At 37.3% G+C, this 27,386-nt stretch overlaps 1 protein-coding gene across 4 annotated transcripts in view; it reads left to right on the forward strand.

Moving 5' to 3' along the window:
* mitfa (melanocyte inducing transcription factor a) overlaps positions 1–24,564 on the forward strand; it is a 54,258-nt gene extending 29,694 nt beyond the window's left edge. Inside the window, exons 1-9 of one of the 4 annotated variants that reach the window (XM_030135463.1) lie at positions 18,176–18,292; positions 18,962–19,174; positions 19,258–19,353; positions 19,464–19,572; positions 19,952–20,035; positions 20,285–20,341; positions 20,525–20,600; positions 20,800–20,947; positions 23,458–24,564. In XM_030135463.1, coding sequence (XP_029991323.1) covers positions 18,260–18,292; positions 18,962–19,174; positions 19,258–19,353; positions 19,464–19,572; positions 19,952–20,035; positions 20,285–20,341; positions 20,525–20,600; positions 20,800–20,947; positions 23,458–23,859 — 1,218 coding nt within the window. In that variant the 5' untranslated portion in view covers positions 18,176–18,259 and the 3' untranslated portion in view covers positions 23,860–24,564. Of the gene's footprint in view, positions 1–18,175; positions 18,293–18,961; positions 19,175–19,257; positions 19,354–19,463; positions 19,573–19,951; positions 20,036–20,284; positions 20,342–20,524; positions 20,601–20,799; positions 20,948–23,457 lie in introns of those variants that run through there. The other 3 variants (XM_030135460.1, XM_030135464.1, XM_030135462.1) reach the window with 3 other exon arrangements.
* The last annotated feature ends 2,822 nt before the right edge of the window (positions 24,565–27,386 follow it).

The raw sequence follows: 27,386 nt of genomic DNA on the forward strand, positions 1-27,386 counted from the left end.
GTTCAAATTCGAACTTTTTGAACTATTAGGGTCCAAATACACAAATAAAGGAACCAAAGACTAATAAAAGTGGGTTTAGCAAAACATGACCCCTGTAACGCCTCCAGAGTCAGGTACAGTGCATGCTGTGGCTGCATGTGTAATGTGTTGATTGTGTGTTGTGGTTCTTCATTTGGTGTTTCCACTCAAATCTGCTTATGGGGAAGAAATTAAAAGAGAAAGAGACAGAAGCAAGTCTTTTCCTTGGATGAAAGCATGAAATCGATCTACCCAAAACGTTTCAGCTTGAATCGGGGCTTTGAATGCATTAAGCAGCACGATCAAAGACATCCACATTATTTGATGGCCCTGAAAAGCCCTGACTTACAAAAAAATCATCAGATTCAGCTCCACGTGCAGAGATTCATGGTTTACATTGACCTTTTCCTCAGACTCCAGGCACAAGCAGCTGAATAATGCTGCATCTATGTGCTCTTTGATTTTTCAGGGTAGACTCTGAGGTCTCAAACTTAGCAGAGGAACAGCTAAGAGAGTCTTTTGTTCCTTAAACCCATCACACTACACCTAGAGCTCTGCTCTGAATTGCCAGCATTGATTCAAGATAGAGTTTTAAGGAGCTGAGACATGTCTTAACACGTCTCGAAATTAACTGCAAGACTTTAGCTGCATATCAAGTGGGTATATTTCATCTTATTTTGCTGATTTTCATTGCAGAAATATGTTCGACCTTTTCCGTGGCTGTTTGTTAGGAAAATATAGCATCTTAAATGAATCGTTTTACTGTTCCTACTGTTATAGGAAGCTTAGCTGACAGATTGCATAGCCCTGCTTTGGGCATGATAACGAGACTCTGTGTGTTTGTGTAGCTGCTAAATCAGGCTCTATTGTTGTCACTTAAGCAAGTGCATGTTCCTGTCCCACACAAACTGGACAGTGTGTTTCATTCTTGGAATAGGATGTTACATTCTTGCAAATATTACCCTGAAGCCATAGGGTAAGAAGCGAAGAAGACGGGTCTTTGTCTGTGGCTCCTCCTCTTGAAGTGAACTGTCTCTGCATTCCGGCTGTTTGCTGAGGATTGTTACTAAGAGCATGAGATGAGATAGCGAAATTAGCTTCCTACAGGCTACAGCAGCTCTCAGCACATACGGATACCAAAAACTAGATTTTATCATTTTAAACTAATGAGAATACTGAGTCTACTTTAGTAACAGGAGTCAAACTTCCAGGAAAATTTAAAAAATAAATAAATAATTTTAAAAAATCATGATTCTGTCTAGGTTTTCATTCTGAGTCAGTGACTATGTTTGTACACACCAAATATTCCTGTCATTGCTCTTCTTCTTAAAAAGACAAAATTCCCGACTCCAGAAGCAGTTTACACGATTAATAAAAAATAATAGTGTTTATATTTTCAGGAATAGATTTTCACTGGTGGCAGATGTTCCACCTCCTTCAAACATCTTCTGGAAAAATAAAATAGAAGAGCTTTTATTGTCATTGTGTATGCAATGAAATTAGTAGTGCTACTCCATTCAGTGCAACAATATTAATAAAAAAAACAACAATATGTCAGAAAATAAGAATCGAGCGAATATAAAATTACAAAAACTAAAAAGTAAGATAAGAAAATACAAAAAGTAAAATAAGAATAGAACGAAAAGTAGAATAAAAATACATATAAAATATGAATAGAAGCAACTTTTTGGTTTAAAGAGTCCTGCCCATTTAAACTGTGTCCCATGGAACTTTATTATGGAAGAACATCTTATTAGAGGCAGTGGTGAGACAGTAGCATTGGTCAAGTATGTATTATTTATTTATTTATTTCTGCTAGGTCAAATGTTGCTAAATGTGTCAATGTGCATTTTTTACTCACTTCAGAGAACAGTGGTAGTGCAGTTATTTTCTGTTTTTTTTTTGTTTTGTTTTGTTTTTTTTACAATGTGCTGATTTTAGTGGCTGGGTCACAATTTTAAAAATCATGTAAAAATAAACAGGTTTTGACTCCTGACTTAAAACAAATTGTGAAAAATAATGTGACCTTTTATAACATGAAGTGCCAAGTGTGCATAATATACTCACCCACCATTTGACAGTAGAAATATTACATTACATTAAATGTAGCCCCTTTAAGGAATGAAAAGTCAGTGTTCTTTGTGCAGTAAAATGGTCCCTATTATGTCTCATCTTCCGGATTAATTTTACAGCTGAATTCATGTATATGTTGCATTGTTTAAGTAGAGCTCATTGGAAGAAGTTTATGAACTGTTGGTTATTTTTATCTAGTGCATCATTTTCTTTAAGATCAACATACTATATTTATTGCATCGCATCTAAAAAGTCAGCATTCTGTGAAGTCCGAAAAACAGGCCATTTTGTGTTGATGCATTTTAGAGGAGTTTTAAAGAGATTACTGAGCTGAAGAAGGACACTGCAAAAAAGGCCTGCACAAAAATAAGAAAATTAACCCTTTCATGCATAAATTATGAGAACCTTAATCAAGATTTTTTTTTTCCTGAGTGTTTTTATAACTCTTTAGACATGAAAAAAACAAAATGATTGAAAATTTTCTTATGAACCTATTTTTTATCGAGTTGCTAAAATGTCCACTCAGCTGGACACCATGTGTTTAATTTTTAAAGCAAAGAATCATGTATTTACTGATATAATGTGTGAAAACTATGAAATAAAAACATTTTTCATGCTGCTAATCTGATGTTTTGTCACATTTTAACATACGCTAATATTCAGTCATTACTCCCTACATGGAGATAATATGCAAAAAAAAAAAAAAAAACCTGTTTATTACAGTCTAATGACAATAACAAGCTTTTGATTTACACTCAAACATGTTACTGCAGACCAGATTTATCAAGAACAGCAAAGTTACAGTAATGGTATGAATTACAGTGAATGGGATGATGCATGAGTGTCCACTGTGTTGGCTGATATGGAACTAAAACAACAAAATCCATGAATATACAAGAGAACAGCTGTAAAATAGCTGTCCACTGTAGTGACCACTATCCATGAAAGGGTTAAACTCATTATTGGTGGTTTAAAATGTCTTATTTCAAGTAAATTATCTGCCAGTGTAGAAAGCAAATTGCAAGTATCAAGTTTTCTTCAAATAATAAAATATTATCTACGGATTATATGATAAACTTCTTATTTTAAGCAGAATATACTTGTTTCAAGTCTTCCTAGTAAGATTTTTTTTTTTTGTTAAATCTATAGTGTATATATATGATCTTCTGAAATGTAATGACTCAATAGATATGTATTTATAGGCAAAGTTGCATAAAACAAGTCAAAATATCTTGAGGACAAACAGTTACTGTGTCCACTGTACTCATCCCTGACAACGCAGCTTGTTTTGTTACAAATATTGCTTAAAATTAGTTGTAAGTGGGGTAGCTCAAGATGAAAAGTCTTGGAACAAGTCAAACAATCTTAACAAGATTAACCCATGAAGATCCAGCACTACCTTTATGTCAGTTCCCAAATGATATTCTCTCTACATCTAACCTTTCTTAAATGATTTATCGCCATTTATTTGTAAAAGTATCCTCTGTATTTTGTGTTTTGTCAGTATAAATCTGGTATTTTCCTGTATTCAATTCATTTATCAAGTAGATGTTCATAAAATCTCAGATTAAAATTATTATATCTAAAACAGAGAAAACTGTAAAAAAAAAAAAAAAAAAAAAAAAAAAAAAAAGGGTGTTTTTCAGTCCAATCTCTCATTAACTGAACATAAACCCAGTGTGTCCATCCACTGTCATTGATCCAACTCCATGGGTTTTACTGGTGAATCAATGTTGTAGAAGATGACAGTGTTTCCATGGTAACTATGGAGCCTCTGAACGTCCAAATGGGTCATATCTGATGACCATGAAAAGATGTCAAACTGTATTTTACATCAGTTATTTACATGTATTGATAGCATTAGTGGATTAACAGGTATTTAACAGTTTACATCAGTAGATACTTTTGGTCAGTGATGGATGTTTGGATTTTCATGGGTTAAGTCTCTCAATTAGCAAATAAATCTAAAAAATGATCTTTCAACATAAATACTTCAAATTCAAGTCAGTTTATCTAAGTCAGATATTCCTTTTTTGCAGTGGAGGATTTTAACTCAAAACATACAAGAAAAACTTCATCCTTTAGTTTGTTACAAACATTTAGAATCCCATTAAACATCTGGAGATCCATGACATTCACAGGACAGGAAGGAGATGAAAAACTGGGAAGGGAACTAAGGCTGTCAACTGTAATGAAGTAAAAGTATAATACTTGCCTCTGGTGGTGGAACAGAAGGATAAAGTTCCACCAGTTACCACTTGTTGAACCCCTGAGGACCAGATTATTTTGACTGTGTCCACTAACCACTAACATGCCTTTGTCCATTCCATCGTTTTTTGCAGTAATTTCCATGCATGTGTAATCCAGAAATGAGAACTCTAGGGTTTTCATCACCATTTGGGTGCAGAGGGGGATCAGAAATAAGAATAGCACTGGCAGAACTTAACAGTATGAAAAAAAAAGTTGTTGTGTTTTAAAATAACCACTTTTATTCGTTCAGCACAAAGGTCAATTTGTACAAGTAGAAAATAGTCCAATAACAAGATTTCTCTTACTACATATTTACTGCTGCAGCAAGCTTTTTTTTTAATTTCTCTCTAATCAATTTGTGCTGCTTTTAATCTAATAAAACTACATCTTTCTCTGAGTGTTATTAAACATGACCAACCTCACGAAGACTGAATAAAAGTCAGATGTGCATGCAGATGCAACTGTGAGCCTATTATTAGCAGGAATTTCATAAAATACAAGACACTACGAAAAAGAAAATGAAAACACATAGTTTAACTGTAAAGCCAGATTAGATTTTTTTCATAAGCGTGTATTTTTGGTGGAATTAATTGAACATATTGAGTATTTTCACATACGGTGGATGTTTCGTGTTGAAAAGGCAACTGATTTTTAGCAAAAAGTTGGATTTACAGTTAGATTTAAAATAGTTAGAAAGAAAATAACAATTATAAAAACAAATATACTGGTTTTATTAACATATTTACCTTTAAGATGAAAAAATCTGTGGATGAGGAAGACGGTGGAGGAAGAGGAGGAATATTCTTTGGAAGGAGAATCTCCTTCAGTAAAATGTCAGAAGAATTTCTGCCCTTTTCTCTCTCTCTTCACTCAATTGTGATTTGCGGGTCGTTTCATTAAAAACTTATTTACAGAAATCTGCTTTGTTCTGGTGTTTAAAATACTGTGAAAATGTACCAGACCATTGTCATTAAATAAAGCAGCTGCACGACCTATCCAATCCAACTTTATTTGTAAAGCACTTCAAAACAACCACAGTGGACCAAAGTGCTGTACAGACGAATAATTCAAACCAAAATAAAAGAATAAATCAATCAAATTTATTTCAATCAATCAATTTTTATTTATATAGCGCCAAATCTTAACAAAAGTTATGTCATGACACTTTACATATAGAGTTGGTCAAAACCAGACTCTAAGCCAATTTACAGAAACCCAACAGAATCCTCCAGGAGCAAACACTTGTGACTGGTGACAGTGGTGAGGAAAAACTTCACTTTAACAGGCAGAAAAAAAAAATACAATAAAATACAGAAAAGATTAAAAGACATAGAACTGTACAAAAAAGAAAACAGTGCTGTACAGAAGAATAAATAAAACCCAAATAAAAGAATAAAATACAAGAATGGATTAAAAAAAAAAACAAGCATAAAAAGCCATTCAATTAAAACAATAATAAATAAGAACAAAACAAGATAATATAAGAAGACCTAAACTAAATCAGAAACCTCTGTCCACTTTGCCAATACTTCTTTTACTTTCCTGGTAGAGCTCACCTCCTCCACTACACTGTCCTCGTTGGGGAGTTTCCTAATCTCCTCCTCCATCTGAAAACTGGTACTCCTGAACATGAAGTGAGCCTGTGGAGGCTGCACCTGTTGGAGGAACACCTGCTCCTACTGCCCACTTACACTTACTCTCAAGAGTCTCGACTCATAAAGTTGATTGTCGTACTACGGTGCATTCGTACTGCTAGGTTCCACTGTATTAGGTTAGCCTATGATCTATTAGTGAGCATCCATACACACCCCCTAGGTCAGGGGTCAGCAATTCTGGTCCTCGAGAGCCACTATCCTGCATGTTTTAGATCAGAGGTGTCAAACTCATTTTAGTTCAGGGGCCACATTCACCCTAATATGATCTCAAGTGGGCCAGACCAGTAGAATAATACCAGTGAAAAAAAGTAAAATTACATTATGATAATGTTTACATCTACAACATTTCCTTAAAAATCTGAATAACGTGAACAACTTGAAATGTCTAAAGAAAAACAAGTGCAGTTTTAACAATATTCTGCCTCAGTTTATCAGTTTATCATTTACACATGTGCATTACAACTTACATTACAAATACAAATACACAAAACATTTAGTAACAGGTATAATATTGATAAAAATTGCATTTACTTTTCTCGAGATATTTCACGTTGCTCATATTCGTTCAGGTTATTCACATTTTCGTTGTAAAAGGACAGTTTGTTAATGTAAACATTTTCATGTAATTTCACTTTTTTATACTAAAACAAAACTAAAATCTGGAGTTGTCATTATTTATAGGTTATTATGATAGTATTTTTCTGGTCTGACCCAGTTGAGATCTAATTGATCTGTATGTGTGTGTATGCAAAACCTGAATTAAAATGATTTTTTACTCTATTGATTGTTAATATCTTCAGTGTAATTTTTGCATTTCACAACTTCATCCTACGGGCCAGATTAGACCCTTTGGCGGACCGGATTTGGCCCCCGGGCCACAAGTTTGACACCTGTGTTTTAGATGTTTCCCTCTTCCAGCACACCTGATGGTCATTATCAGGCTTCTGCAGAGCTTGATGATAGGCTTGTCATTTGAATCAGAATAGAATAGAATAGAATAGAATAGATCTATATCTTACATTGTACAATGAAATTAAAAAGTGCAATCCTTAATGGTATTCATTCATCCGACATAAAAACAGTGTAAAAACAAACACAAACCACATAATAAATACAATAAAAAAGTAAAAACACACAAACAATCACATTCTATTGCACTATCTTTTAGCAGCATTGAGTGCATTTACTGCAGTGGGGTAGGGTATCAAGTGTGTTGGTTAGAGGGATACACCTAAAACATGCAGGATAGCGGCTCTCGAGGGCCAGGGTTGCTGACCCCTACCCTAGGTTGTCCTAAAAGATGCATCAGGAGGCATCCTAACCATCCTCCTGATGACCAGTCTCCTCCCCCTACCTCTAAGGGACAGCCCACAGCCCACCCACCATGTTGAGGAAACTCATTTTTGCCACTTGTATCTACGATCTTGTCCTTTTAGTCGATACCCATGTAGACTGACTGGTAAATCTTCAGCCACCGGCTCCTTCTTCACCACAACAGACCAGTACAACATCCATATAACTGCTGACGCCACTCTGATCTGCCTGTTGATCTCCTGCTCCATCCCCATAAGAACCATGGCCTCGGTCTCAGGGGAGACATCAAAGCTGGATGAAGTCACCGGGACCAACGTCCACGAAGAGCCCCGATGAAGTCCTGAGGTCACTGAACCAGACTCCCTCCACCCCCTTGGCTGGATTGAGAAATGAAATCCATAAATAAAATCCATAAAAGCTGAGACCCAGCTGGTGATGGAGGCCAGCCCTGGAGGAGTCTCACAGCTGCAGGGATGAGTCTGACTTACAACCGGAAACGTGAACCAAGCTGTGGGTGTGAAGGGTCCAAACAGCCTGGAGCAGTTAATTAGACCAACAGTGTGTCTGTACATAATGCGAAGTTTACAGTAGTGTAGCATCAATGGTATGTGAAAGTAGTGTAAACCAAGATAAGAAATACAGCTTACAGTAGTGTAGCATCAATGGTATGTGAAAGCAGTGTAAAACAAGATAAGAAATACAGTTTATAGTAGTGTAGCATCAGTGGTATGTGTTAACATTTGTCAAGCAGTTGAATTTACATGGTGTTTAGGATATCAGTGTATATTTGCGGTCATGGTTTTCAGTGCGTTAGCGGTAGCTTGGTTTTAGCCCTCAGTCTCTGCACCTGTCACATGCAAACCAATGCAATAACATAAACTTATGGAATAAAACTGCACATCGTAGTGTCATATTATAAAATTTAAATGTGTAGCTCTTCATCTTACATGCTCGATTATCCCTCCAGTTGTATGCCAACTTTTCACTTGACTATTAACTTGTTGGGTCTTTGATGTGTTCTGAAAGCAGCTCCAGTTTGACAATCTCCTTAAATGTTAATGCACTCTAAATGTTTAGCATCCCCTTTGACAAAATGCCCTCCAGTGTGGCTGGTTGCCAAGGAAGTGAGAAACAGACTCGAGTTAGTCGAGACTCATGAATGGATCTGTTTCTTTTCAGGGGTCAAGGAGTGACGACTATCTTTCGAAATGTTATTGGTCCTCAAGGCGTTAAGTCTCAAACATAGTCCCATGTGCTCTCCTTGAGAAGGTAATAAACCACCGTCTCACAAAGGGACTATGAATAAAGTGAGAGTTCGGTTTGCTTTAGGGATAAATGAAATACACCCTTTGTTAATAGTTTGCTCTCAACCCAAAGGTCTGGCTGAAGGAAAAGGCCACACTGCAGAGGGAAAACAAAGAAACGCTCTACTATGAGTTTACAAAGAATGCTTTCTCTGTTTTATCTTCCAAGGCCTTGTCCAGCCACAGGGCACTTCCCCTGTGTTTGCGTTCACCTCTATGCCTCCTAGTGAGTTTCCAATAATGCAGTCAAAGGCGTGATACTCAGTAAGTCTGGTTGTACACGAGATGCTGTGGCTGGCATTTTCAATAATTAACTGCAGGACTGATGTAGCTGCATCACACGTGAAGACTCTGAGTAACTTATTTCACTGAAGAAATGTTCAATTCTAGGGACTGGCCAGTAAGAATATGAACATGAGGCATAAAATAAGCTTTGTTTTTGGCTTGTATCAACAGATTCATTTATTAGAAATGTTAAAAAATAAGCTCAACCCTCAGCTTATAGGGCACTCATAGAAACACTCTGAAATTCAAAATGTTAACCTACAGGGTGGGGAAGCAAAATTTACAATGAACATTTAGTTGTTTTTTCTCAGCAGGCACTACATCAATTGTTTTGAAACCAAACATATATTGATGTCATAATCATACCTAACACTATTATCCATACCTTTCCAGAAACTTTTGCCCATATAAGTAATCAGGAAAGCAAACGTCAAAGAGTGTGTGATTTGCTGAATGCACTCATCACACCAAAGGAGATTTCAAAAATAGTTGGAGTGTCCATAAAGACTGTTTATAATGGAAAGAAGAGAATGACTATGAGCAAAACTATTACGAGAAAGTCTGGAAGATACTATTAAAGAAGAATGGGAGAAGTTGTCACCCGAATATTTGAGGAACACTTGCACAAGTTTCAGGAAGCGTGTGAAGGCAGTTATTGAGAAAGAAGGAGGACACATAGAATAAAAACATTTTCTATTATGTCAATTTTCTTGTGGCAAATAAATTCTCACGACTTTCAATAAACTAATTGGTCATACACTGTCTTTCAATCCCTGCCTCAAAGTATTGTAAATTTTGCTTCCCCACCCTGTAAGTGTGTTTTTGGAGGAATTAACAAGACTTTATTACTTTTATGAAATTTTAAAAAAATATAAAAATTCAAGGTCAATGAAGTTACCATATTTGGTTCCTTACCCATAAAGGCGGCCATACACTGTGCGATTTTAGAGACGATTTCTCACTCGTGTGACTCTTTCTGGGATCGGGTCAGATGTGCCTCTAATCGTGTGTCGTGCTTCGTGCAGTGTACATGGGGTAAGGAGAAGCGATTAGCACCTCACAACCACCTCACGATCAGCAATTGTGTGTTCGCAAGGAAAACGGAGCTGTTTGAAATCCTGCTCGCTCCTCGTGAGGGTATCGCACTGTCAAAGCAGTGTCACGAGCTGATGTGCCTCAAATTCTCACACTGTGCATGCGCGAACACAGAAGCGTACAGTAGCGTACAAGCTAACAATAGCTGGCTATTTGTCATACCTGCTGCCAGACGCTAGTCTGGTTTTGTCTGTCTTTTATGTTTTGTTTGTCATTTCCTGTTTTATTTTGTTAAGTTTTCCCTCATGTGTCTTGTCCGTCGTCTTTACTTCCTGTTCCCCGTTCATCCTGACCTCTGTCCTGATTACCTGTCTCCGCCCTGATTTGCTCCACCTGTGTCTAGTTGTCTTCCCTCCCTTTTGTGTATTTAAACCCTGTCCTTTCCCCTTGTCAGTCGCCAGTTTGTAACTCTCGTAGTTCTTACCAGCGTCTTGACCTCGTTTGTTCGTTTTGTCTGCCTGTTGTGATCCTTTTTGGATTCCTCAGTTTTTTGCCTACTGCCTGCTCCCTGTCGGTTTTTGTCTGCCTCTTTGGATTTCCTGGTTTCGATCTTCTCGCCCTGACTTTCTGGTACGTGAGTATTTGTCTAGCCCTTATGTCCTGTTGCCTGAGTGATAGCCTGCCTGTGCATGACCTGTTTCCGTCCCTGACCTCCCTTTGCTTTTCCCCAGTCGGGGAAAATACCCCAAACGCCGCTCGGGGAGATGGGCTGCCGCCCTCGAACCGGAGGACGAATCAGAGGAGGATATCTCCCACCTTTATCCTCAAGATTCTGTCATTATTATTATTCTTCCACCTGTGTGTGAATAATAAATCCATTGAACCTTATTTTTGTGTCCGAGTTACTGCATTTGGATTCAGTGTTTGTACTAGCCGCATTACACTATTGGCCTAGTGCAGTTTAGCTTTTGCAGCTTCCCTCTAGTTCCCTTTGCTGTAGGATTGACAGCCCATACTGTCCAAGTCTGGACAACCAATTCCTGCACCAAACACGTCGTCATCTTTTTTTCTTTTTTGATTCCCCGCAGATAATGGCACATATTGCCAAAGCGGCTCGTTGGTTTTTGTTTAGCACTACCATTTCGTGACTCAAACCAATACACAATCGTCTATGCACTTCGGATTCCTTGGTATTTTAACGTTGTATTTCCAGATACAACACTCGAACGTGTCGTGCGTCCTCTGGTGTATGGTCCTACAGTGTGAGCAGTCAGGTCACGTACGAGCATCGGTCTGTACAGTGTGAGAACATGAATCGTGAGCCTGACTTTACGATTGATTCGCACAGTTTGAGATGGAGCTGCAAGCAACGATCGAAATAATCGCACAGTGTATGGCCGCCTTAAGTGGCAAAATATTAGAATAGAATAGAATAGAATAGAATAAACTTTATTTGCCATTTGCACTGATACATAGTAGTATAGGCGCATTGGAATTCTTGTGCATTTCCCTGAGTCAGAAAAAGAGCTAAGTAAGGATATGATTAGAACAGACAGACACCAAAACATAAACACAGCTAAAACATACAAAGAAAAAACAGCACATACAGCTCAGATACACATTTGTAAAATAGAGTATAAAAAAAAAAGAGTAATAGTAATAATAATAAGAGTCCTGAGAGGTAATAAACACGTTATTGCAAATTTGAATTAAAAATACTGGGAGGTAGAGTAGGTTATTGCACATTCAATAAGATTCTGGGTGGTAGAGTAGGTAGTAATAATATATATATCCAAGAAGTAAATATAAAAAATACAAGAAAAACTCATTAGACCAACATGCGTGCTGATCCAGACACCTGTCAACATCCACGTTATCCCATTGAACATCATTACCTACAATCACGGAAAAAATTATTAGACCATCAAAAATCAACAAAAACAATGCTTATGCAATCAAGTACTAACTCCTGTGTGTATCATGTGACTAAAACAGACTGAAAATAAAAAAAATGGAATGCCTAAAAGCACTGTTTTTGTCAGTACAATGCCATAGATATTGATGGAAGAACTGAAGTGATTTTGGTTATCATCAAGAAAACATGTTAAATGGATAGATATCAGCTCTGAAATTAAACTACTACAAGCTATTTTTGTTGTTATCATTATATTTGTCCAAACAAATGTGCCTTTAGTTGTACCAGGCATTAAAATGAACAAGAAATTGAAGAAAACAAGGGGTGGTCTAATAATTTCTCCGCAACTGTACATCAGTACCATTACTTCATGGTACCTAACAAAGCAGGTACACTCACTGTTCATGCAGAGGTGGACCTTACAGATGCTGTAGACCACATTGGACCTGAGATTGTTGACTTACTGTTCTTACTCTAACAGTTACTGTCACTGTCTTGTAATGTGTGCAGGAATGACCAAAAATAGTCACTTGCCCGATAAAGGGTTAACTACAAAAAAATGTAATCAACCCTTTCATGCATGAATTATAAGAACCTTAATCAAGATTTTTTTTCCTGAGTGTTTTTATTCCTCTTTGAGCATTAAAAAAAACAATGTGATTTATTTTTTTTTTTAATGAACCTATTTTTCGTGGAGTTCCAAAAATGTCCACTCAGCTGGACACCATGCGTTTAATTTTTGAAGCAAAGAAACATGTATTTACTGATATACTGTGTGAAAACTATGAAATAAATGTTTGTTTAATGTTGCTAATCTAATGTTTTCTCACATTTTAACATACTATAATAGTAGTTATTACTCACTCAAATAATATGCAAAAACAACAAAACACAACATAAAAAAACAAAAAACAAAACTGTTAACTACAGTCTAATAACAATTAGCAATTGATTTACACACAAATATGTTGCTGCAGATCAGGTTTATCAAGAACAGGAATGCTACAGTAATGGTATGAATTGCAGTGTATTATGGGATGGTGCATAAGTATTCACTGTGTTGGTTGATATGCAAGTAAAACAACAAAATCCATAAATGTACAAGAGACCAGAATAACTGTCCACTGTAGTGACCACTGTGCATGAAAGGGTTAAATAAATTTCCATTACACTGTAAATAATCAATACTTGAGCATTTCCAAGGGTAAAACATTTACGTGAAGAGCCGAATTCAGCTGCATCCTTAATAGTTGAAATACAAAGGCCAAATTGGGAAAGAATCTAGCGTGACACTGATGTTATCGCCCCAAGGAGCACTAATAAAAGCCTTAAAACTATTATTATGTGGGTGATATGAGATAGATTATCCAACACAAGACATGTAACAGTTACCACTTATTTACATTTACACCATATAAAGTCTACACAACAGGTTGGTGATCAACTTCACATTGATGTGTTACTGCTTGAAGAAAACTAAATAAATAAATAAATGAACAAGTGGTGTCAGGCACAACAACCCCCCGCCCTCGCACATATTGTTGCTTATTTTGGCATCGATCCAGCTGATGTCATTATGTCTATGTATGTGGTTATGTGGCATATATAAGTTTGAAGTAAACTGAAACAAAATTGATGTATTTGTAGACATGTGAAATTTCGCCCATTATAAGTTAATGGGAGAAAAAAACATTACAAAACTTCATAAAAAATTCAAACTTTGACCTACTTTTCCCAAAAAGTAATGACATCTATTCTGGGTCTCTGACAATCTATAAACCCAATTTGGTATGAATTTAAGCAATAGTTTTCTGTGCTAGAGCGTTAACAACAAACAAACTTAACAAAAAAATATATATACAGGGTGGGGAAGCAAAATTTACAATGAACATTTAGTTGTTTTTTCTCAGCAGGCACTACGTCAATTGTTTTGAAACCAAACATATATTGATGTCATAATCATACCTAACACTATTATCCATACCTTTTCAGAAACTTTTGCCCATATGAGTAATCAGGAAAGCAAACGTCAAAGAGTGTGTGATTTGCTGAATGCACTCGTCACACCAAAGGAGGTTTCAAAAATAGTTGGAGTGTCCATAAAGACTGTTTATAATGGAAAGAAGAGAATGACTATGAGCAAAACTATTATGAGAAAGTCTGGAAGATACTATTAAAGAAGAATGGGAGAAGTTGTCACCCGAATATTTGAGGAACACTTGCGCAAGTTTCAGGAAGCGTGTGAAGGCAGTTATTGAGAAAGAAGGAGGACACATAGAATAAAAACATTTTCTATGTCAATTTTCTTGTGGCAAATAAATTCTCATGACTTTCAATAAACTAATTGGTCATACACTGTCTTTCAATCCCTGCCTCAAAATATTGTAAATTTTGCTTCCCCACCCTGTATATCCCTTGCCTCCTCTTTGGGGGGCGGGGTAATAAATCTGTTTAAGGCTTTAGCTGCAGCACAAAGATACAGCAGGAACCAGCTAGATTATTCTGGCCGTCTCCAAGGTTCTTGTTTACGAGTTATACAATACTGTTTGTATCCAACTGAGCAAAGAGGAACAAACAAAAATGTCACTATCATACAGATGTTAAAGCTTCAGCAATGATTTTCTGACCAAAGATGCAAGATTCTAGTCTCATAGTGTGATCACATCACATCCTGGGGGTCTTTGAACGGATCCTATGTGAGAAGTGTCTCAGTTCACTGAATAAACAGCAATTAAGTGGAAACGTGGTTCCACAACAACCAGGGGTCCTCTGTGATCCATACACCAGTAGATTATGATGACACCTGATCAGAATATGAAGTATATGATGGTTTTATGACCGAGGCAGTTTGAGGTGTTGCTACTGATGAGACTCTGATAGATGAACCATGAACCAAATATTACTTTTTATAACTCTTCTCTTTGTTATATCATCAAAATAAGAAGTAAAAATTAGAGGGAAATTAATTTAATATATATATAAACTAGAAGCACTCGGAGAGCGCAGACCTCCGCCAAGGCTGATCAGTGGCCCCCCCCGTGGGCCCCCCCACGCCAAGGAGGTTATGTTTTTGCCAGGGTTTGTTTGTTTGTTTGTCTGTCTGTCTGTTTGTCTGTCCGTTAGTGTGCAACATAACTCAAAAAGTTATGGACAGATTTTGATGAAATTTTCAGGGTTTGTTGGAAATGGGCCCCCCCGTGGGCCTCCCCACCCCCAATCACCACCAAAATTTAATCATTTCTTCCTTATCCCATTTCCAACAAACCCTGAAATTTTCATCCAAATCTGTCCATAACTTTTTGAGTTATGTTGCACACTAACGGACAGACAAACAAACAAACAGACAAACAAACAAACAAACCCTGGCAAAAACATAACCTCCTTGGCGGAGGTAAATATATGCATATAAAGTAGTGAAAAGTGAGCACTTGCACAATAGTAAGTACTAGTGGAAATAAATAATAAAACAGTAGTAATAATAAAAAAGTAATTATGTTTTTATTAATGAATATAACATTGACGAAATCTACTCTGCTGTACAACAAGACTAAGGTCATATATACACGCATCCGGGTATTTGTAGAAATTTATATTCTCCCACCTTAATTTTTGGACACACCAAATCGTTGTCAGAAAAGTTTTAATTTACACAAACCTGCACAAATCTATCAAGATAATTTTCACTTGTTCCATTGGCAGATTTTTTTTGCTTAATTCAAGCAACAAAAAAAAAAAAAATCTGCCAATGGAACAAGTGAAAATTATGTTGGTAAGATTTCTTGAAATAAGATTTTCAAGATCTATTGTCTAAAAATAAGTTCTTATATCTCACTGAAAAATTACCCTTTAGGTGATTATGTCTTATTTTAAGTGTGGTGAGATATTATGACTAGAAATGAGAAAAATACACTTGGTAAGATTTGGATTTTTTCCAGTGTAGTAAAAACTGAAAATATGTTCAAGCTTCGAGCCAATTACCTAAAATGTTCAGTTGTTGATTGTATTAACGAATCCAAGTGGTTGAACGAGACAGAGAAGCACAGTCAACAACCTGGAGGGGGTGGGGTCATGTGCATTTAAAGAGCCAGCGCTCAAAACCATCTTTCTGGTGTCATTACTCAAAAATAGGGTTGAAGATGGACCTGTGGAGTTGAATTAATGAAGAATTCAGACCCAAACTTAGCATTTACAGTTTATGTAGACCAAAGGGAAATGTTTTAAAATGCATAATTCTATTTAAAAAAGAAAAATATCCCTCCATGAATTGTCTGTGAAGTATCGCTGCTCCCAAAGGGCTCATAAGGTCAAGACCCGACAGAAATTGTGGTTTTTATTCACTGTGAATAAGAGTATTTATTAAAATCACTTGTCAATCACATGTTTCAAAATGCATAATTCCATTTAAAAAGTAAAATATCACTTGTTTAAACCCCTTGAATTAAATCCTAAAGTCCACACTTTAGCCACATCTGGACCAAGGTTATAATAGTTTTGGATTTTTCATTATAGTTTAGTTTTATTTAGTTTTGACTTTTTTTTTTTCTCTAATTCAGTTAGTTTTAATTAGTTTTTAGAGCAGGTTTGCTAGTTTTTATTAGTTTTCGTTATTTTCTAAATGCTTAGTTTTAGTTTCTTTATATCTTTTATCATCTTCACCGTCGAATTCAAATAAATCCTGTACAGGACTCTGCTGTTTTCTCCCAACTTTAGTCTCCATGTTTCCAGGTAGAGTGGGGACCAGAAGACGACTCTAGACCACAAGTGACGACAAGTGACGGACTGTTAAATATCATATGGTGCTAGCAGCTAAAATTGCTTGAGTGAAATAAATCGATTTTATATCAATCCGACATTGACAAAGACTTAAACGAAGGGAATTTTGTCCAGAATTTTTAGACGTTTTAGTTAGTTTTGTAAGCACACAATACAGTTTCAGTTAGTTATCGTTTTTTTCTTTTAATTATAGTTTTTATTTAGTTCAGTTAACGAAAATGTTTTTACAATTCTAGTTTTCGTCATTTCGTTAGTTTTCGTTAACGATAATAACCTTGATCTGGACTGATTCATGTCAGGTCCACTGTGCTGCCGAACAGAAGAAACATACACTGTTTTCATCACTGTCCACATACTTATTGACCTGACTGTAGTGACTTTGCTGATTGTTGCTTGTGGCTGTTTAATTAGAATATACAGTGAGTAACACTTTTCAACCATGGCCTCTTCTGTAAAACATGATTTCTGCCTGAGTCACATCAGTTGGATATTCACTGGCAGTGACACTGAAAACAAGACAAACTACAGTGTTTGTTATTGTTCTGATTGAAAGATCCCTCCGAGCAGAAATTACTGTGTATTTAACACTGGATTTTTTTCCTCCTTGTCCAAGATTTATTGATTCATTTACTGAGCGATGAAAGCAGGAATCGCTGCTTTCACTGTGTAATTATAAACATTTGGCAGCGTTCAGAGGTTTCAGGGGGTGTTGTGCTGATCTCACGTGTCTCTGACTTGGTGTGATTTGATAAAACTGAACTGTATCTGGTTGTCGAGTCAGGCGAGTGGAAGATGTAAACAACACATCTGTCATTCATACTGTAGAAGATCTGACTGAACATAAAACCCTTAAGTTATGATAGATAATGGGAACAGTATCAAACAGAGAAATGTCAAAATTCCTAAAAAATAATAGACTTTTTCTTACCCTTAGAAACATCTTTTTATTTGGACTATTACCCTATAGTTTTGCCTCGGGGGCTCTTTCAGAATACCATAAAGTATCAACACATTAACAAAAGTGAAACCAATCAGAACTCGAAGCAGCATCAGCATCTAGTCTCTAAAAATACGAGTTGATCTCAATTGCATTGTTTTAAAAAGACCGCAAACATTTCTAGTTTCACCACAATTAACAGTTAAATTTAATCAATCTCTGAAAATCCCAAAAATGGGTGTGGTTTTTAAACACACCATACATTTGGGTTTTCATATGGCGAGTTTGTAGCTTAACAGTGGCGTCAATTGTGTTTCTGTTCCTCAGAACAAATAATGTTTTATACTAGATGAGCAGAACTAAAGATTAAACGTTAGTTGGCCTTGAGGAAGCTCCAGTTCGCAGACTACCGGCCGACCAGCAGAAAGACCTCTTTGTGAGACGGAGGTGGTGACGTCAAATGGGCCGTATAAAGACATAAATTCATACTTTAGCTGGAAAAACAGAAGTGGGAGGATGAGCCCTCCTCATTTCTTAACTTGCATAACTAATGAGCCTTGAGCCCTGGATAAATTCAGCAGAACTAGTTACTGGTCTCAGATTTGCACAAGCTAGCGTTCCATCCACACTGCAAGCTAACGAGATAAAGGGATTATATACTGTGTATCCATAAGGTTTTTTATCTGTTACAACTTAAAACATGTTGGAGATGCTTGAATACAGCCATTATCAGGTGAGCATCGTTAATATGAAATGTATTCTGCTACATTTGATTTTATTATTTATGTTAAATATATGAACCAACATTTCAGCTTCTTATATGTTATTGAAACTGGCTACATGAACTGATTATGATATTAGAACTGCACAATGCAATCACTTCTCCTTAGTCTTTGGTGTGTAATATCAGCTATCGTTGGTGTGAATATAGTGTTTTTGCACTTGCGAATTAATTCTAATTGTTATATAAAGAGAAAAACCTTGATATGTCTGCAACTCTGTGTAGAAATTCAGAATACATGTTCCAAAGTGCTCCTGCAATCCCGCTTTTAAACTGTGTTTTCAAGTCCAGCGGTGGAGATAATTGTTTACTTTCTTATTGTGATCTTCTTCGTCGAATTTAAATGGAAATGTTTTGAGAAAATATCTGTGGAACGCTGCCTTTTTTTAATAGTAGTTGATGGAAGTCACAGTCTTGCTGCTGGTTTTTAAAGATGTAAATTGCAAAGTCATCATCTGTTTTATTCAACAAAATACAAGCAGATATTTGTATGCTTCCATCCATCCTCATCCATGTTAATTATTCTTTTTCTTTTTACCTTATTCGTTTGAGATATTTCATTTTAAAGTGCAGATGATCGGCCTGTATGAACCTCTTGTGCTTTATGTCCTGCTCATGAAGGTGCAGTCCCACCTGGAGAACCCGTCCAAGTACCACATCCAGCAGGCTCAGAGGCAGCAGGTGAGGCAGTACCTGTCCACCACGCTGGGCGGTAAAGCCGGCAGCCAGTGTCCGAGCCAGCCGCCCGAACACGGCATGCCACCCGGGCCCGGCAGCAGCGCCCCCAACAGCCCCATGGCCCTGCTCACCCTCAGCTCCAACTGCGAGAAAGAGGTACCGCTGAGGTTCCCACTGGACTCGACTCCACCTGATCTGTGTTACTGTAATAAAATGAAATGTGGCTTTGTGTTCTGCAGATGGATGACGTCATTGATGACATTATCAGCTTAGAGTCGAGCTACAATGACGACGTTCTCGGACTTATGGACCCGGGACTCCAAATGAACAACCCGGTAATCCAAGTCTTGAAAGATGCTAAATTCCTGATGCTAATTCCACTATTCTCCATGCATTTATGTTCATAGTTCATGGTTTATTTTATTCTATTCTTCATACCCTGTAGCTCCCTGTTTCTGGAAACCTTCTCGATGTGTACGGCAACCAAGGACTATCTCTACCAGGCCTCGCCATCAGCAACTCCTGCCCACCAAACCTCAAAAGGGAATATACAGGTAAATGACTAAGAATTGCTTTTCACCCCAAATTATCAACATTTACATGTATTTTTACTATTGTACACTGTAAAATGTAGGCTGATATTAGCTACTGCTGTGAGTTACAACTATGAAATCACTTAACAGTTCATGTAGTACACTTTTCTGTGACTAATACCATAAATTGTAAACGCTCACTGCAATGTAATACGATTAAAAAATACACACTAGACTTGTAGAATTCACATGCACATGCAGATAAAAACACATGCACATGCAGAAAAAGAAATCACACTTTTAATAGGATGTCGTCAATGAAATGTACATAGATATTGTGTGCAATTTGCATATGCACAAGATACTATGAAGTCAATCATTTGCCGAATAATTACTCCAGCTCCTGACATGAAGCAAGTACTGGACAAGTCTGGATCCTGTGGCCAGTATGAAAACTATCAAAGGCCAGAGGGCTTTCCAGTAGGTAAGCAAAGTACAGTAGGTAACTGTCCAAACATGACGTATTCTGTGTATATGACTAAAATTGCACACAATATCATTCAGTTTGTAACATGATAATTTAACACTTTGTAGAAAAGGTGTCAGATTAACTGTATGTGAAGTAGTGATATGTAATTCCATTCATTATGTAGACTAAAAGCCTTATTAGCCTGTTAATTTAATTTGTGTCGATTCCTCACGGCGTTGACAGTCGCTTCTTTTGTCTTCACAGAGGCTGAGGTTCGAGCTCTAGCTAAAGAGCGACAGAAAAAGGACAACCATAATTTAAGTGAGTCTATTTTTACGATTCTACTGATGCTTTAGGAAATGTGAAATGACTTATTATTTTTGTCTTTCTGCTGTGGGCGCATTCAGAGAACTATCTGTTGCATCGTTTTAGTCAGAAACTGGAGGATATTTCTACTTTTGTTGGTTTGTTTTCTGCCCTAAAACTCTGTGTGATTAATTCCAGTTGAACGAAGGCGGAGGTTTAATATCAACGATCGCATCAAGGAGCTGGGAACCTTAATACCGAAGTCTAATGACCCGTGAGTGTTTTGTGTAAATTCTCATCAAAGGACCCATTCATTCCTTCATCATCCACTTTGTTTTTAACATTTTCCTGTTCACACACATCCAAAGGCCATTAAAGTGTAATGAGTTGATGGGCCGTAGAGAATCCTGTGCTGTTCTGGTCATCTGGTCAGCTGACCCTGACTGTAGAGCTTTGTCTGTTGTGAATCCCAGAGACATGCGCTGGAATAAGGGCACCATTCTGAAAGCCTCGGTGGACTACATCCGGAAACTACAGCGTGAGCAGCAGAGGGCCAAGGAGCTGGAGTGCAGACAGAGAAAACTGGAGCACGCCAACCGCCACCTGATGCTTCGTATACAGGTGGGTGACTCAGAGAAAGTGAACAATCAACTTACCAGCACTTTACTGGTAACACTTGAAGCTACTCAGGTACACATATTCACCACTGGGTTCAGCTTATTAACCCTTAAAGACCTTAACCCTGTAAAGGTTGAACCATTAAATCATTGACAGAAAATTCCAGTTCTTTGAAAGTGGAGCCTTTATTGGTCCTTCTTAAGAACCAAGAAAAAATGTTTTCAAATATCAATTTTCATGTATGAGTTTCAACTTTGTATCATATTTGATACATCAGGTCTCAATGCTCAAATATTATTTTTGAACAAACAAAAACATAATGTAACACTAACATGTCTAACAAATTGGTAATTCCTTTTCAAAACTGTCAAAGTTCTTCCTCCTTTCTCATTAATGACAGTCTTGTAGTGTCACTGGAAAGGCCTCTGGTGAATGAATTCCTCCCCCCTGGTGGATTATCTCTGTATTGCATGTATCTAATTGTGTACATCAGGTTTTTCAAGAAAAAAAAAATCACACTGATCATGGAGAGGGCTTCAAAACTCATGTATCAAATATGATACGTTTGGCATTAAAGGGTTAAATTAATTTTTTTTTTCTCTGCGTTTCACCTTCCCTAAGTGTTTTATCACCATTTATTATATCATTATCCTCTGCATTTTGCATTTTTCAGTGTAAATCAGGTATTTTCTTGATTATTAATTCACTGATCATGTTGTTAACAAAAGCTAGGAGTAAATTCAAAAGTTATCATATCAAAACAGAGAAAACTTAAGAGAAAGTGACTTTTTCAGCAAAATATATCAATAAATGAACATAAAACAAGCATCTCCATCCACTGTCATTGATCCAACTCCATGGGTTTTACTGGTGAATCAATGTTGCAGAAGATGACGGTGTTTCCACGGTAAATACAGAGCCTCTGGATGTCCAAATGGGTCATATCTGATGACCATGAAAAGATGACAACCTGCATTTTAACTCAGTTATTTACATGTATTGATAGATTTATTGTTTCAACAGTTATTAAACGTTTCATCAATAGAAACTATACTGATATCTCTAACCATTTATATGTTATAAAACATCAAAATATGGGCCATTATGAGTAAAAGTACATTTGTATTATTACAAAAATTTGCCAAAAATGCAAAAATCGAAATTTCTTGAAACTTTGAACAGACTTTGTAGACACTGGCACAAGCAAGAATTTTGAAATTAATCTGACCAGTAGTTTTGTCTGAGAAGATGTTTGAAGAAATTGCTGATGTTAACAAAAACAATGACGAAGACAATGGTGATGAAAACGACGATGACGAAGACAACAATGACAAAAATGACGATGACGAAGACAACGATGACCAAAACAATGATGACAAAAATGACGATGAAGACGACAACAATGACGAAGACAACAATGATGAAGACAACAATGACGAAGACAACAATGACGAAGACAATGACAAAGACAACAATGACGAAGACAACGATGATGAAGACAACGATGATGAAGACAACGATGACATAGACACTGATGACACAGACAATGATGACATGGACAACGACAAAGAAAATGATGACAAAAATGACAATAACAAAGACAACGATGACAAAGACAATGATGATGAAGACAGTGATGACAAAAATGACAATGACGAAGACAATGATGACGAAGACAACGATGACATAGACAACAATGACGGAGACAATGATGACAAAAATGACAATGACAATGACAAAGACAACGATGAAGAAGATAACGATGACATAGACACTGATGACACAGACAATGATGACAAAAATGACAATGACGAAGACAACGATGACGAAGACAACAATGACAAAGACAACGATGACAAAGACAACGATGATGAAGACAATGATGACAAAAATGACAATGACGAAGACAACGATGACGAAGACAACGATGACGAAGACAACGATGACGAAGACAACGATGACGAAGACAACGATGATGAAGACAACGATGATGAAGACAATGATGACAAAAATGACAATGACGAAGACAATGATGACGAAGACAATGAAGACATAGACAACGATGACATAGACAACAATGACGGAGACAATGATGACATAGACAACGATGATGAAGACAATGATGACGAAGACAATGATGACATAGACATCGATGACATAGACAAGGATGACATAGACAACGATGCCGAAGACAATGATGACAAAAGTGACAATGACAATGACAATGATGATGAAGACAATGATGACAAAAATGACAATAACGAAGACAACGATGATGAAAAAAATCACGACAAAGACAACGATGACAAAAATGACGATGACGAAGACAACAAGAATGATGATAATGAAGATGACGATGATGAAGATAACGATGATGACGATGATGAACACGAAGACAAAGATGACGAAAACAACACCGGACACAGTGCCTACACAATAGCTCATGCCCTGTCGGCCGGTGAGATAAAAATGTTTTCTCATCTCATTTTGTCATTGTGTGTATTTTCCTGTAGGAGTTGGAGATCCAGGCCCGGGCTCACGGTATCACAGTGGTGTCCTCTCCATCCGTCTGTGCATCAGAGCTCATGGCCCGAGCCATAAAACAGGAGCCCGTCCTCGGCGACTGCCCCTCAGATCTCTACCAACACTCGTCTCCACCTGACATGTCCCCACCCACCACGCTGGACCTCAACAACGGCACCATCACCTTCGACCAGATGCCTGCAGACGGGGACCCCGGCCCCTACAGAACCTCCAGGACCTGTAAAATGAAGGAGTTGGTAAGGGACAACACCATGTCACCCATTTCCCCAAGTGACCCCCTGCTGTCCTCGATGTCCCCTGATGGATCCAATCACGGCGGCAGTCACCACAGTTCCAGCTCCAGTATGGAAGACAAGGAGCAGAGCTGTTAGCGGTGTTCGACGCCCTGAACCTGTGACACTCGATGTGTAGCAGCCCATCACCCAGGCATCTACTGTTGTAAAGTGACTTGAAAAAAGCCAAATAATCAGGTGGATGATGGAAGTGGAGTAAAGTTATAACACCACTCTTCTGGTCAGTTTGAGATACATCTAAGTTAAAGTTATTCAGAAAAGGAGTAGAAGTCATTTGCATCCTCCCCAGTGTTGAGTTAAAATCCCATTTACTCCATTGCACTGAACACAATTTTCACCCCTTGATCTGAGTTAAATCACCTGTTAAATAAATAAGATTATTATATTATCATGATACTTTATTTATTGTTATTTTATTCACTGAAAGCTCATTTTGTTTGAGATTTATATCAGTACTAAAAAGAACATTTCTTGGAGTAATCATTCAAAGCAGAAAAATATTACATATGATTTACAATCACAGATTTGTGCACCAAAGACAAAGTGATTAGGGAGAAGGAAATGAAAGTAGGCAGTATTGGCTAAATTAACTCTGTGATCCTTTGCAAGAATGTTTGTGGTGTTCAACTGGTACCATATGAAACATTTGGATGATATATTGTATATCGGACCTTTTATATAAGCTTATTGCTCTGATTATTACACTGTCATGTATATAAACTTCATTTTAGAATATTGTAAAATAATGTTAAAATGTGCTGAATATTAAAGATATATGACATATTTGCATTTCTTTATGACAAGATATTGTAATATCCACTTATCTGTGGTCAGTTAACTATATAATTTCTAATTTTTTTATGTATGATTTTGGCTGCAGAAGGAATATTGTTGCACTGCAACATGTCAGTCTTCACAGATTATTTCTTTTTGGCTAACATGTTGTAGTTGAAGCAGCATCCCCATCTTTATGCAGCATATTTTGAAATGATGGTTGGGCATAAACATGTAAAAGACAACTCTGAGACTTCCACTGGTCTTTGAACGTAGTTCTACTGTTGTACTACTCCATCAACCTTTCCCAAACTTTGGGTTGGGAACAAAATAGCTCGCTGAGCTTTTTTAAAATCTGATCACCAAATGTCAAACCCATGTGAAAGACAGAGAAAAGGCCTCAAAATAGGCATAACAAAACAAAATCATCGTAAAAGATGAAAATGACATAAAAATGTAAAATATGTAAAGAAACTTGACAAGATAAAAGTGTTATAAGAGAGGAAAATAAGACAAAAATGATGTAACGAAGAATATATAACACTGAAAATAAACCAAAAAAAGTATATACAAGAGAAAAACATTAAAGATGACAACGAAACAGAAGACAATGCATAAAAGAAACTTCCTGTACTACTGAACTACTACTACTACTACTACTACTACTGCTGCTACTGTAGAATTACTGCATCACTCTGTGTGAATATAAATAAATTGACAACGCTGTGATTTACCCTCCTGTAAAATACAACAGTAAATCCAATGAAATCATTGCAATTTACACTGAGGTTATTTCTTTATACAGTTCAAATCATGTCCAAGTGTAGTAAAAATATTGCTTTGTGCTTTGTTATATATCTGAACTCCATATTCCACCATATAAATTTTATCCAGATACTAACACCAAATCTGTACATATACATTATGTCATATCTGTACATTTGACTGAACTCACTATTATTTATAAAGCACTTTAAGAACAACCACAGCTGAAACAAAGTGCTGTACATCAATCAAAATATAAAACAAATAATATAAAACAATAAAAATAATGATAAATAAAAGAAGAGCAGAGTCTGAAAAGATAGTAAAAATAGGTTTTAACCTTTGTAACCCTGGCCCTTTGTTTCCAGTAGGAATCATATCAGTGTAACACAAAACATTTGACTAGCTGATAGCAGAAGTCTCATTCACATAAAATAAAGTTATGACCAGAAAACAGAAAAGGTAAGAAAATTAACAATCATTGTTTCATAATGTGACCTTTATTTTTCCTCTTCTTTGTCTCATTCAGTTAGTTTTATCAGTAGAGATATAATTCTTGTACTGCTGGGTCTGCTTAGTGTTAGCTTAGCCAGTCCCTGCAGGACAGTGATGTGTCGGTCGCGAACGAAACGGCCCTGAGAGCCATTTTTTTGACGTGAACGATGGGAGCCGGCTCCTGATTGGGAGCCTTTATCCTGTTTGTTCGTTCGGTTCTCTAAAAAGAGCCGAAATTCCCATCACTACTCCAAGAATTCGCGATGTTGCAATTGCAACTATTAATGCAAATTCAACCAATCACTGTGAATTCTGCGCGGTGCTGCAATTTCGTCCAATCACCGCGAATTTTTTGCAAATTTGACTAATCGCCTTAGCCCCCTTTCGCCCACCCCTGTCTGTGTGACATGTACGTCATCACGTTCACTTCCTTGTTGACGGTTGAGAAGATGAAGACGTGCGATTCAAAACACTCATGTTTACTGACAAATATCACTGCCAAAGTTCGTGCAAGTCAGTTTCCAGATGTGTTGCACAAAAGCGGAAGTATACTGTTCTGCACTGCCTGAAATATTGTGGTGGAACACCAATGAGAGTGGACGCTCCACAGACACTTTTCAACCGCAAAACATGCAAAGAGAACAGCTGAAACTGGAAGAGGAAAGACAAGACAAGTCCCAATGACAGAGGCTGTTGGATCCAGAACAACAGCAGGAGCTGAAAGGGTCAAGGTTAACACAGATATACTCTAAGGCAATAGAAGAGAAGAAGAAAGAACCTGTGGAGGCATGCTTTCCTTTCTGTGTAATGTGTGTGTGTGTGTGTAGGTGTGTGTGTGTGTGTGTGTGGGTGTGTGTGTGTGTGCATGAGGGAGTGCGAGCGCAAGTCTGTGTGTGGAGTTAAAAAACGAGCTCACAAACGAAAATAGTCATTAAACTTGGTGTTAATATTAATGTTCACTCTAATGTGTTTGATAGAAAGCAACCCAAGTTTGGCTGACCTGTGTGCCTGTCTGTGTGTGTGTGTGTGTGTGTTTGTGTGTGTGTCTGTGTGTGTGTGTAGGTGTGCCTGTCTGTGTGTGTGTGTGTGTGTGTGTGTCTGTGTGATGCTCCGCTCTGATTTGCTGATGTTCCGTGACGCTGCGCTCTCATTGGCTGATGTTGTGTGACGCTCCGCACTGATTGGCTGGCGTTCTGTGACGCTGCGCTCTCATTGGCTGACGATCTGTGACGCTCCACTCTCATTGGCTGGCATTCTGTGACGCTGCGCTCTCATTGGCTGATGTTCTGTGACGCTCCGCTCTGATTGGCTGGTGTTCTGTGATGCTACGCTTTCATTGGCTTGTGTTCTGTGACGCTCTGCTCTCATTGGCTGCTCAAAACAAACAAATGAATGAATGAAAAAAAGCCTGTTTTGGTTAAAATCATTGCCTCCTGGTGCTTTTTAAGGCTAAAAACTCAAAAAAGACTGTTATAGGTAATTTGCAAACAGCTATTTTCAGATCTACTCCTTCACTGACACAGTTCAGTGTAATGCAGTCGCGCATTCTGCTGTGAAATCAAGAGAGAAAC

Source organism: Sphaeramia orbicularis, chromosome 5, assembly GCF_902148855.1.
Source record: "Sphaeramia orbicularis chromosome 5, fSphaOr1.1, whole genome shotgun sequence".
NCBI lineage: Eukaryota > Metazoa > Chordata > Actinopteri > Kurtiformes > Apogonidae > Sphaeramia > Sphaeramia orbicularis.